The sequence below is a fragment of the Salvelinus sp. IW2-2015 genome, linkage group LG1 (assembly GCF_002910315.2).
Source record: "Salvelinus sp. IW2-2015 linkage group LG1, ASM291031v2, whole genome shotgun sequence".
NCBI lineage: Eukaryota > Metazoa > Chordata > Actinopteri > Salmoniformes > Salmonidae > Salvelinus > Salvelinus sp. IW2-2015.
Genome location: NC_036838.1, coordinates 33,623,816 through 33,637,369, shown reverse-complemented (window position 1 = coordinate 33,637,369; position 13,554 = coordinate 33,623,816). Strand labels below are relative to the sequence as shown.

General features: G+C 50.4%; 1 protein-coding gene across 1 annotated transcript in view; it reads right to left on the bottom strand.

Annotated features, from left to right (window-relative positions):
* LOC111966053 (low-density lipoprotein receptor-related protein 1-like) overlaps positions 1-13,554 on the bottom strand; it is a 180,280-nt gene that overhangs the window by 19,780 nt on the left and 146,946 nt on the right. Inside the window, 21 exon segments of the mRNA XM_070444379.1 lie at positions 308-486; positions 604-875; positions 1,152-1,271; positions 1,383-1,518; positions 2,117-2,259; positions 2,376-2,498; positions 2,592-2,714; positions 2,813-2,945; positions 3,219-3,325; positions 4,199-4,315; positions 4,493-4,618; positions 4,744-4,866; positions 5,117-5,353; positions 5,453-5,546; positions 5,700-5,848; positions 5,956-6,144; positions 6,306-6,511; positions 6,732-6,919; positions 7,036-7,155; positions 7,271-7,351; positions 9,185-9,189. Of these exon segments, the coding sequence (XP_070300480.1) occupies positions 308-486; positions 604-875; positions 1,152-1,271; positions 1,383-1,518; positions 2,117-2,259; positions 2,376-2,498; positions 2,592-2,714; positions 2,813-2,945; positions 3,219-3,325; positions 4,199-4,315; positions 4,493-4,618; positions 4,744-4,866; positions 5,117-5,353; positions 5,453-5,546; positions 5,700-5,848; positions 5,956-6,144; positions 6,306-6,511; positions 6,732-6,919; positions 7,036-7,155; positions 7,271-7,351; positions 9,185-9,189 (2,971 nt within the window).

Genomic DNA, 13,554 nt, shown 5'->3' with positions numbered 1-13,554 from the left:
GACCATCACATAGTAATGCGTTTGACCATCACATAGTAATGCGTTTGACCATCACATAGTAATGCGTTTGACCATCACATAGTAATGCGTTTGACTATATCTACTGGATGTCCAGTTGATTTGTCCCTGGTCTAGCACACCATCTTTCTATCGTCAGTCTTATTTAAATACTGTATCAGAAAGCAGTATGTGCACAAAGAAGGATGTGTTTGAGGACTCAGGAATTATCTTCCAGACCCATGTATTTCCACAGTAGTCCAGACTCCTCTCCTACCCCCACTATCCTCCTCTCCCAAGGCAGACTCACCCTCTCTGGGGGTCCACTACGATGGCATAGGGCTCATCAATCATGCCGGAGATGAGGGTTTTGCGGTGTTGGCCTGATATCTGGGCCACCTCGATCACATCTCGGCCAGAGTCTGTCCAGTAGATGTTCCCTGCCACCCAGTCCACGGCGATGCCGCGGGGCATCTTCAGACCGGGGATCTGAACACAGGGAGAGGGGGTGGGGGGCCAATACCAGTTAAATCATTGTTTGTCTGAAAGGGCCAAGGGCATGACACAAGATCAGTCAAGACTATCTGAGCACGGACAGACACACACCTCCAGGTTGGCGACGCGGGAGTCACTCTGACGACGGTGTCGGTTGTTGTTGCCGTTCGGTGACGAGGATGAGGATGGCAGCTCGTAGGAAGAGATTCTGCCCGTGTGCCAGTTGGTCCAGTAGATGCGGTTGGTCTTGACGTGCAGGTCCATGGCATCGATGCGCACGTTGGCGTCGCCCTGGAAGGTCTGCTCATAACGCCAGTTGGGCATGCCAGGGTCCAGGCTGCGGATCTCGTTGTCGTCGGCGATGTAGAGCACCTGTCTCAAGTCTGGGAAGACAGARGAAGGGAGGTCACAACCCGAGTTAGGACATCCCCTCTGACTTACGGTTATGAGGCCATCACTATACAATGCAATTGTCYTGCGTGGCTAAGAGCTATTTGGCACACACATACATTTAATTAGATATCAGTTAGTATAACATACACACACACAATTGTGACAGAGGCTAAAACACTCAGAGACAAATTCWGACAGGTTTCTAAAGACAGAGAAGCAGTAACTGTAACCGATCCACTGGTAATGCTGAACTGAGCAGTACTCACTGTCAACCTTGCAGGTGTCGTTGATCCTGGTGAAGTACTTGTGGCAGCTGCACTTGTGGGAGCCCTTGGTGTTGTTGCAGATGTGGGAACACACTCCAAACTGCTTACACTCATTCTTATCTGTGAACAACCCCCCCAAAGCAAAAAGATTTGGGTTACAGATCAATAGACTACACCAGACATTTTTGTCATAACAGTAACATAGAGAGTGTATTTGAACCAGTGCTGTACCTTCACATCTGTTGTTGCCTGTGGTCTTGAAGCCAGGTTTGCAGGAGCAGAAGGCCTCAGTGCCATTCACCACACAGTGGGCCTCATCACCGTCACCACACACTGTCCTGTTATTGCGGCAGTCATTCAGGGAAGAGTCTGCAAAGAACCAGACAGGACAGAGAGTCAAACTTTATTTTTATTATTATTATTGTTGTTTAATTTTACCCCATTTTCTCTGTGGTATCCACGCTAGTAATTACTGATCTTGTCTCAATCCTACAACTCCCGTATTGGCTCGGGAGAACGAAGGTCGAAAGCCATGCGTCCTCGAAGCCACAACCCAACCAAGGCGCACTGCTTCTTAAACACGCGGCCTCAACCCGGAAAGCCAGCCGCACCAATGTGTGGAGGAAACACCGTGCACCTGGCCCTGTTAGCGCGCACTCTGCGCGCGTCCCGCCACACGGAGTCGCTGAGGCGATGAGACAAGGATATCCCTACGGCCAAACCCTCCCTAACCCGGACGACGCTAGGCCAATTGTGCGTCGCCCCACGGACCTCCCGGTCGCGGCCGGCTGCGACAGAGCGGCGAACACAGAGACTCTGGTGGCGCAGCTAGCACTTAGATGCAGTGCCCTAGACCACTGCGCCACCCGGGAGGCCCTAGAGAGTCAACTTACAGACAATAACATGTATACATACAGAGACAGACACACACACAAACACTACTCTTGCGTGCGAGATGAACACAGCACTTTCTTGTTGCAGCCGATCTCGTCAGAGCCGTAGTCCTCACAGTTGTTAAAGTAGTCACAGCGCAGGTTGGAGCTGATGCAGCGGCCGTTGGAGCACTGGAACTCATCCTTCTGACAGACTGGCATGGTAGGAGGAGTCTCTGGAGGAAAACAGGGAGGAGGCTGCATTATTTCAACTCCATAACCATCTAGTCAACTCCGTAACTCTTTATTGTAAAAATCCACTCCATAACTCTCTACTACTAGAAAAACTCACGGCAGTTGAGCTCATCACTGTTGTCCCCRCAGTTATCAACACCATCACAGTGCCTGGCTATCGGCAGGCAGACACGGTCGTTGTGGCAGCGGAACTGCCTTCTGGGTGGGCACTGGAATTTAGCTGAGGGATGGAGGAGGAGAGAAGAGATGACAGGTGTGAGGTAGGTGTTGAATGATCCTCAGGGGCAGTGTTATTGATGTCATGGGGACTCACTGCACTCCTCTGGGTTCTCATCAGAGTTGTCTCCACAGTCGTCCTCTCCGTCACACTTCCAGGCCAGGGGCTTACACAGAGTGTTGTTACACTGGAACTCATCCAGGGGGCAGTGTCTACCCACTGAGACAGAGAGAGAGTTACTTTTCTCTATGAAATACATACCCACAACTTGTACTTAATGAACAGTACAATAATGTGTGTGTATAAAAAAAACTCACCTCCGCTGTCACACTTCTCCTCGTCACTGCCGTCCATACAGTCAGGGTCTGCGTCACAGCGCCAGCGGATGGGGATACAGTGGCCATTCTTACACTGGAACTGATCACTGTCACACTTCACATCACAGCCATTCTGCAGGAGGACACGCAGGGACATCACTTACTACGTCACACTAATGACAATGCTATTCATAAATGAACAATCCTCTAGTAATGATGTATTCATTGTGACAATGAGTTAGGACATGCACTAGTAAGATTGGGGATGGCATTGACTTTCCATATCACTAAGCTTCAACAAAAAAATAATGTTTTGGAGCATGGAACAGTGAGGGGTTTTTCCTTTTCCATTCATTTGATGTGAGTAATTTTACTGTATTTTTAATAACTGTGAGTGTCACTGTACCTCGTCTGATCCATCAGCACAGTCATGGTCTCCATCACACTTCCACCTCCCAGCGATGCAGCGACCGTTGGTACAGGAAAACTCACTCTCTGAACACTGCCTTGGCACTGAAGGGAGAGAGAGGAGGGGTGAGGAGAGAGGGAGGAGAGGAGAGGGGTGACGAGAGAGGGAGGAGAGGAGAGGGGTGACGAGAGAGGGAGGAGAGGAGAGGGAGGGGTGAGGAAAAGAATAAGAACTTCCGGACACAGACGTATGTCATGAGGGTAAAATGGCTGTACAGACACAGGAGGAAGAGACTGGTAGCAAGGGACATATCAGAAGATGGGGGGTGGGAGTACACTGGGTCACATGGTACATCGAGGGGGAGGTGCTAAAAGGACTAGTGGGATTGGAAAGGAGCTGAGAGTCTGGATAGAGTAGAAACACTTTTTATGGAGTCAAGGAGCAAAGCTACTTTTTAAATGTTTTGTGTATATTTTTTTCCCCTAATGGCAATAGGATAGTTAGTGTAGACAGACACTTGGGGCTTGGGTAGATTGGTGGTAGGTTGGGGGTGTTCATGCTGATCGTGAAGACACCTACCTCTAAACCACGTCAACAGGCCAGTGTGAAATGCAGAATAAACATGAGATGATGTGAGATGTGCAAATGGTCACAAAGTTAAATCAAAGCAATGGAAATCAAAATCTTGAATGTGCAGCGCAGTTGAGTGAACACACATACAACACACATACACAAACACCACACATACACAAACAACACACATACACAAACACAAACAACACACATACACAAACAACAGTGTTACCTTTAAAAACTATTAAATGATCTGTTTGGGGAACAGATGTAGCTGAACCCATACAGTGAAAGAAGGCATCATATACAAATAGAATACACATATATTCTGTAGCTCTAATCTCCCCCATAGTGAGAAGAGACCTAGTCCTGGCATCAGACTGGACAGGACAGAGGGGACCTACCACACTTGTCCTCATCAGAGTTGTCTCCACAGTCGTTGTCATAGTCACATTGCCAGCGACCCGGGACACAACGGTTGTTCTTACACCGGAACTGGTACGGCTCACATGTCCTCTCATCTGAGGACACGACATACACAGAATACAGTCAAAGTAGAAATTATAACAGATATTTTAATAGTATACAATTATGTAAAACACACATCACAAAATAACCTTGGGAATCTCTCCATTCCTATCCCACCATCTCGCCTGCATCTCAATCTCTCTATCGCCAACCCTCTGTCCATCACTCACCGCACTCCTCCTTGGGTTCGTCTGATGCGTCCCCACAGTCGTCCTCTCCGTCACACTTCCATCGGGCCGGGATGCAGCGACCAGAGTCCTTGCAGCGGAACTCATCCACGCCACACGTCATCTGGGCTGGAGGGGGAGAGGKAATGGGGGACRTTAGAGATCAGAGAGAGAATACAATGAAGGGCGGTAGAAAGAGAAGGGGAGGAATCAAGGAGCAAGATGCTGGACGTGAGAGTAGAGTGGATCCGTACTGCAGTTGGCAGGCTCGTCAGATCCGTCCACACAGTCGTTGTCCCTGTCACACACCCAGACACGGGGGATACAGCGCTTGGTGATGGCACACTGGAACTGGTTAGGGGCACATGTCACCTCCGCTACACGGGACAGAAAGGAGAGAGGAGACCGTCACTTACCAATATCCGTATATGATGCATGGCTTTTCGCTCCTAGTCTTTGCAAACATACATTTAAAATGAATTTAAATTATACACGTCAACATGCGTAGAAAACATGGTAGGCTGAAAATAACACAAAAACACTGGTTTGAAAAGACGAGAAGTTGGTGCAGTACACTACACCCCCTCTTTAACCCCTCCAATACTGTAGGAACAGCAGTCTACTCACGGCAGTCTTTCTCGTCCTCTCCCTCTCCACAGTTGTCCTGGCCGTTACAGCGGAAGATCCCAGGGATACAGCGGCTGGGGTGGCTACACTTAAACTGACTGGGCAGACAAACGTGGATGTCACAGTTGGCCTCGTCAGAGTTGTCCTGGCAGTCGTTGTCTCCGTCACAGATGTAGGCTGGGTTGGTACAGATACCTGTACCACACTGGAACTGGCCGGGCCTGCACTTGAACTCAGCTATAGGGGGATACCAAATACAACATCAGTCAACCARGACTTTAGTACAGTGCAGCTATGATAGTTAGTGTTCATGGACTAGGACTGTCTGTCACTCACGGCATTCCGCAGGCTCGTCTGACCGGTCCCCACAATCATCCTCTGTGTCACACTTCCACCAGAACGGAATGCACTTGTCATTCTTGCACACAAACTGCAGGGAGAGAGGGAGAGGGAGGGGTAGGGAAAAGGATAGAGGATGGAGAGGAAGAGGGAAAGAGACAGAAAGAGAGATGATGGGGAAGAGAGAAAGATTAGTTCTGAGCACAATAAGGCAGAGAAAGACACAGACGTTGGCTAAACTCACCTGGCTGGCGGTACAGTTGGACATACACCGTCTCCCGTCACTGGCCAGGTAAAAGTTAGTSGGACAGGCACACTTGTACCCCCCTCCAGGCGACAGCAGGCACAGGTTACTGCATCCTCCGTTATTGGTCTGACACGGGTGGTTGGCCACTGTGGGTCAACCAAACACACACAATAGGCCCAGGTGAGAGGAGTGCAGGCACACGTCGATACATGACAGGGTGTTCAGGTGGCGGTAACAGGAGACTTACTCATACCCTCTGGCTGGCGGTAAGGGTGGTAGATGTGGACGTCCATGGGCCGGTGCAGCGTGCTGATCAGCATGGTCTTGTTGGTGCCCTGGGTCTTGTGACACCTGTTGATGGACTTGGTCTCCCAGTCGGTCCAGTAGATGTACTCCTCAAACAGAGTCATGGCAAAGATGTGGGGGATGTCCTGGCTTAACACTGCAGGGGGGGCACACAGAGAAACAGACGCGTCAGATACGAGCAGTGATTTATTTACTCATGAGCATGTGGTGTGTATAGTGTACACGACTTCCGTTTCACGCGTGGGTGTTGTAATGTCAATATCCAAATGTGCACACGTGTATGACAGAGTGTGTTACCAGTGTGTCGGTTGGTTCCGTCCAGGCTGGCGAACTCRATGTAGTCCTCTCTGGCGTCGGCCCAGTAGATACGGTCGTTAATGAAGTCCAGAGTGAGGCCGTTGGGCCAGGTGATCCTGTCCTCTACAATCACAGTCCTGTTGGAGCCGTCCATCCCKATCCTCCCTATGTGGGGGTTGTCACCCCAGTCTGACCAGTACAGGTACCTGGCAGGGACACAGCTCAGTGTGAGGCTTCAGAACCACTCAGAACACCCAGGTGAGTGGTCATAACGTCACACTACATTCTCAGCAAAGTGAGGATCAATGAGTCTCTCTTGAAGTAAAATAATCAATGCTATATTCAATATTTGAGCAGCATTCATCAAAGAGAAAATAAGAGAACATGAATGCAATTCCTGCTTGTTATTTAGAGCTACGTTCGTACCCGTTTCGTACGTCGACTGCCACAGCGCGTGGTTCCCTCAGACCGGTGTTGACCAGGACTGTCCGGTAGGCCCCGTTCAGCTTAGACACCTCGATGGTGTCCCGCCCCTTGTCACACCAGTACAGGTTCCCTCCCACCCAATCAACAGCCAGACCATCAGGGTTGCTAAGAGATGTGCGGTGAAGGACCTGCCAAAGAGCCAATCAGAAATTACAGTTCAGTTCCCCACATTATGCAACTAAATGTAGGCTACCAATCAAATGTATATTTCTAAGAGGTAAAGAGGTAATGGAGCTACACTGACTTGTACGTCGCTGCCGTTGATGTGCATGCGTCGGATCATGCTGCCCTGAGTGGTCACGTCTGTCCAGTAGATCATCTGCTGTCTGTAGTCAAAGTCCAGCGCCACCGCGTTGTTCAGGCCCTAATACACACACACACAATGGGAGAGAAGTGATCAAACATAGCAWATGGTCATAAGGAGCAATGTGTATTTCCACCTGTTGTAGGTCTTTGAGGTGTTGAGGCTCCAGTCTCACCTGTTTGAGCAGGGTGTAGTTGGAACCATCAAGGTTGAGTTTCCTTAGGTAGTAACGGTTGGCAAAGATCAGGAAGGGCTCCTCAATCATTGTAGATAAGAGCCGAGGGGTGAGAAAAAGAAGCTCAAAGAGAAACGTTATCGGTTCTCACTGTTGTCATGAAACCCCAACATTCAATTAAACTACTGTCCAAAGTCTGCAACCCAGAATGTGTAAGATCTCTGGTATGAAGACTGAAACCAGACGGAGGCACACGCTATGATAAGTCCAACACTGTTCTATTCACGGAGCAGACGACTAGTACCGTTGTACAAAATATCATTATCAGGAGGAAAATTGGGACAACCACAAAGGAAAGGACCTGGTGACATAGAAAAAGATGGAGGGGGGAGTTAACCGCACCAGAAATCGGAGGGGGTAAAAGGATTAGAGTGAAAGGAGTAAAAAGGAAGAGAGAACGGGAGGGCCAAGGAGCAAACAAGACGAGAAGGGGGGTTGACGAGTCCTAACGCGCTAAAGTGAGAGTGTAAGGGGAGACAGAACCTAGGATGCGCGGGAGATGGTTGAAGGCGAGGAGGGGGTACCAGCGATATCATGGTTAGATACACACCACTCGTAACAACCCCCTACGGAAGAGGCCAAGGGAATAGGTCGGAAAGAACAAGAGAGAGAGGGAGCGGGCTAAAGGGCAAAAGGACACTCTGCACTAACAGTAAGGCAAAATTCCAAATTGGATCGAAAGGGTCAGTCGCCATGTAGCACTGGAAACCACCGCAGTTACGCAGCCACACATTCAGTAGACAAAACAACGAATTACAAACACTAAACACAACACAGTTAACACAAACACAACACAACACACCATACACATAACACAACAGGACGAAAAACAGAGCACAATGGAGAGTGGAAGTGCGAGGCGAAACAGAAAGAGGCAGGACAACCATACAGGCTGCCTGAAAAGAAAGGTCATCAATCATCAATACGAATACCCAGAATCTGTGAGCGCAGAGCGCGCCCATAGTGAGAAGAGACCGGAGTCCTGGCACACGAACGGGACAGTGAACACGAGGACCATACCAGCACCTTGTACCGTTCATTCAGAGTTGCTTGCCAACATCCGTTTTGTTTTTCCATAGTCACATTGCCAAACGGACTCGGCATCGACAAGTTGTTGTTTACAACCACGAAATGGTGACGCGCTCCACATGTCCGCTTCAATATGAGGACACGAACAAATAACAGATCAGTGCAAAGAAACTTATAACAGATATTTTAATGTATAGACCAAATAACCGGTTTGAATTCCTCAATCCTATACCACATGGTCGACTGCGATCTTCAATTCTAATCGCAACCCTGTCATTGTCATATCAGCACTTCCTCCTTGGGTTTCGTGAGTGACAATGCGACACCAAGTCGTCTCTGTGTCGTCACAAGCTGCCATTGGGGCCGGGATTGCCCAGCGACAGTGAGTCTTGCACCGCGGCAGTCATCCAGCGACACACGAGTTACGGGCAGGCAGACGTCATTGGGCTGAGGGCAGAGGAATAGGAGGGAGAGCTAAGGTGAAATAAGAGAAGGAGAAATACAAATGAACGCGGTTAGAAAGAGAAAGGGAGAACTCAGGATGCAAAGATGCTTGGACGCGAGAAGTAAAGATCGTGGACCGTAACTGCAGATTGGCAGGCTCGTGCAGATTCGTCACACATCGTCACCGTCGTCCTGTCCGGCTTGTCAAAGCACCCAGAACACGGGGGATACAGCGCTTGGTGATGCACAGGGAATGGTTAGGGCGCCATGGTACGCCCCCCCCCCTTAGCTCCGCCTACACGCGTGACCACCAGGAAAGGAGAGAGGAACCGTCACATCTACAAATACCGCATATTGATGCATGGCTTATTCGCCTTTCACTAGATCTTGCAAACAACATTTAAAATGAATTACATTATACAGTCAACAATGCGAAAACATGCGTAGGCATGAAATTTCACCAAAAACAACATGGTTTGAAAAGACGAGAAACGATTTGTCACAGCAGCAGTAAAACACACTAGACACCCTGTTTAACCATGAAACCAGACAAATATCTGGATTAGGAACAGCAGGACTACCCACGACAGAGACAACTATTTCGTCTGAAATAAAAACACAGTAAGATAAGGAAGTGTATATAAAAAGAGGAAAATCCCAGGGGAATAAACAGAAGCGATGAGGGTGGATTACACTTAACGACTGGGCCAGACAAAACGAGGATGTAAGTTGGCACTAAGACAAGTCTCTAAAAGCGACAGTCGTTGTCTCGATCACAATACTACTTGAGTTGGTACAAGATACCTAAAGTACCAACTGGAACCTAAGGCCGGAGCCCTGCACTGAATCAGTTATAGAGGGAACAACCAATACAACATCAGTCAACCAGGAGCTTATAGACACACAGATAGTAGGTCATTGGACCTAGGACTGTCCTGTACCAACTTTCGACAGGCATTCCGCAGGACCGTCGAGAAACCTCGCACCAATATATCCCTCATTGTCAACTCCACAGAAGGAACACATTGCATTCGCACACAACGACGGAGAGAGGTGAGGGGTAGGCGAAAGGATAGAGGATGGAGAGAGAGGGTAAAAGAGACAGAAGAGAGATGATGGGGGAAGAGAAGAGATTAAGTTTGGAGCACAATAAGGCAGAGGAAAACAAGACAAGTTCAAACTCACACATGCTGGCGGTCGTGGACATACACCTGTCCTCCCGTCACTTCTGGTCAAGTAAAAGTTAGTGAGGACGGTCGAGACACTTGTCCCCCCAGAGAGCAGCAGGAACAGGTTACTTCGCATCCTCCTTATTGGTCCTGCACGGGTGGATTGGCCACTGGTGGGTCACAAACACAATGGCCAGGTGAGAGGTAGTGCAAGCACGTTCCAGTCCAACAATGACAAGGGTGTTCAGTGTGGCGGTAACACGGAGACTTACATACAACACTCGAATGTGGCAGGTAAAGGTGGTAGAATGTGTGAAACGTCCATCGGGGGTGGCAGGTGGATAATAGTTAGTGGTGCCTTGGGTCTTGGTGCAAACCTGAATTTGACTGGCTTTGGTCTCCCAGTCGGTAGTGATGACTCTCAAAAGACGTATTGAATGATGGGGGTTGTCCTGGCTTAACACTGCAGGGGGGCACACAGAGACACAGACAGCGTCAGATACGAGAGAATCGATTTAATTTACATCATAGAGCAGTTGGTGTGTACTATGCTGTACACGACGACTATCGTTTTCACACGCGTGGTGTGTAATATGTCAACTAATCCAAAGATGTGCAACGTGTAATGAACGTGTGACCAAGCCTGCTACGCGCGTCATAAAGTCGCACCAAGCTGGCGCAACTCAATGTAGTCCACTCTCTGGCGTCGCCCCAGTAGATACGGCGTCGTTGATGCAAAGTCCAGAGTCGAGGCCGTTGGCCAGGTGAGTCGCCTGTCCTCTACAGAGTGCACGTCCCTGTAATACCATCATCCCGATCCTCTAATGTGGGGTTTGTCACCAACCAGTTCTGACCCAGTCAGGTACCTGGCAGGGACAACAGCATCAGCTTGAGGCTTCAGAACCACTACAGAACACCACAGGTGAGTGGGTCATAACGCAACCTACCATTCTCAGCAAAGTGAAGGATCACACTCGAAGATTCTACTTGAGTAAATAATCAAAAGCTAAACCCCCTTCAATATTGAGCAGCATTCATACAAAAGAGACAATACGAGAACATAATGCAATTCTGTTCGTTATTTAGAGCTACGTTCGCTCACCGTTTGCGTCGTCGGACTGCCACAGTCGCGGGGTTCCCTCAGACGAGTGTTGACCACAGACTGTCCCGTTAGGCCCCGTATGCATTTAAAGACACACTCGAGATGGTGTCCCCGCCCTTGTCACACCAGTACAGGTCTTCCGTCCCACCGCAATCAACAGCACAGACCATGCAAGTAGGATATGAGAGTGCGGTGAAGGACTGCACAAAAGAAGCCAATCAGAAATTACAGTTAGTCCCACAACATTATGCAACTAAATGGAGGCTCAATGTTATATTTCTAAGAGGTAATCCGGAGCTACACATTGACATGCTACACACAGTCGCGCTGTTATGTCATGCGTCGAATCAAAGCTGCCCCTGATGGTCAGTCTGTCCAGTAGATCATCCTCTGTCTAGTCAAGTCACAAGCGTTGTTTTCCCAGACACGCTCACGCCACCTAATCCACCACACAAACTTGTAGCCACTTCAACAAGCGAGAGAAGTGTGCAAGAACATAGCAATATGGTCAGTAAGGAGCAATGTGTATTTCCACCTGTTGTAGGTCTTTGAGGGTGTGACGGCTCCAGTCCACCTGTTTGAGGCAGGGTGTAGTTGGAAACCATCAAGGTTGAGTTTCCTTAGGTAGTAACTGGTTGGGCAAAGAATCAGGAAAGGGCTCCTCTCTGGACAAAAGAGATTTTTTTTGGGAAGAAAAGGTCATGACGCAGTTCAACTTCAGGCTTCCTAAAATTGGCACTGTGTGTATTAGAGTAGGTATAAGCCTCTTACCCAACCTCAATACCCCCCTCACCCGACAGCGGTCTTCCACTACTCATACCCCCACTCCACCAGCTCTTACACTCATACCCCCTCACACCAGCTCTTACCACTCTCATACCCCCCTCCACCAGCTCTACCAACTTCCTTACCACTCACATACCCCCTCCACCAGCTCTTCAACCACCTCAACCCCCGCACTCAGCCTTACTCCGTAATCTCACGAACCCCGCCCCGCTCCACCTCGGGCATCGTCGGGCGCGTCGAGCGCGCTTAACCGGACGGCGCGGCGGGTGTGGGGCAGGAAGTGTACATACCGGGGGGATGTGAGGGTGGGGAAAAGCTGGTGGAGGGGGTGTGAGGTGGGTCAGCCTCCGCTCCAGAGCTCCCCCCTCTGTGGAGGGGGGTCGCTGAGTGGGTAAGACCTCCGTGGTGGAGGGGCCGGCGCGAGAGTGGTAAACGAGAAGCCCTTCCTTAACCCGCAATCTCACATGGGAGGGGGGGCGGAGGCATTGGTATCTACAGCACCCAGCTTCTAGCTCCAGATCGTGGAATGAGGGCACTCACTCTAGACAGGTGGGTGACAACGCCGAGCTGGGTACGGCTAACCGTCACACCGCCTCCGACCAGCGGGGCTTTACCCATTCAGAGCACCCCCCCCCCAGCTACTGTACCCACTCACACCCCGCCTCACAGCTCTTACCCCCTCAACACCCCCTCCACCAGCTCTTACCACACCTACACCCTCCACCAGCCTTACCCACCCTCACACCCTCCACCAGCTCTTACCCACCTCACACCCCCCTCCACCAGCTCTTACCCACCTCACACCCCCTCCACCAGCATCCCCCACTCACCGTCCCTTCCACAGCTCTTACCACCTCATGACCCCCTCCACCAGCTCTTAACCACTCATAACCCCCTCCACCACGCTCTAACCACCTAACCCCCTCTCACCAGCTCTTACCACCTCATACCCCCTACAGCTCTTACCACTCATACCCGCCCTCCACCAGCTCTTACACCTACACATACCCCCCGCGCAACCCAGCTCTTACCACTCTCATAAACCGCCCCTCCACCAGCTCTTACACCTCAACCCCCCTCCGACCAAGCGTGTAACCCACCCTGTCACACCCCTCACACAGGCGTCTGGCCATCCTACCGTCTTGTCTGTCTCCACCTCTCACCATGTAATCTAAGTGTATTACCACCTCACACCCCCCTCCACCAGCTCTTACCCACCTCAACCCCCCTCCACCAGCTCTTAACCAACCTCAACCCCCCTCCACCAGCTCTTAACCACCTCACACCCCCCTCCACCATAGCTCATCTACCCTAACCATCATAGCCCCCTCCACCAGCTCTTACCACCTCAACCCCCTCCACCAGCTCTCACCACCTCCATCCCCCCCCACCAGCTTTAGCCACCTCATACCCCCTCCACCACGCTCTACCACCTACATACCCCTCTCCAACCACCTTACCACCTCATACCCCCTCTACCACTCATACCACCCATCGCTACCCCATAGTTTACCCACCCCGAATCCCCCCTCTTACCACCCTCTCCACCACCGGTCACACCTCTCCACCGTCTTACCCACCACCCTCATACCCGCCTCCACCAGCTACTACCACTCTATACCCGCAGCACCTCATACCCCCCCTCCACCAGCTCAGTACCACCTCATACCCCCTCCACCAGCTCTATACAGCCG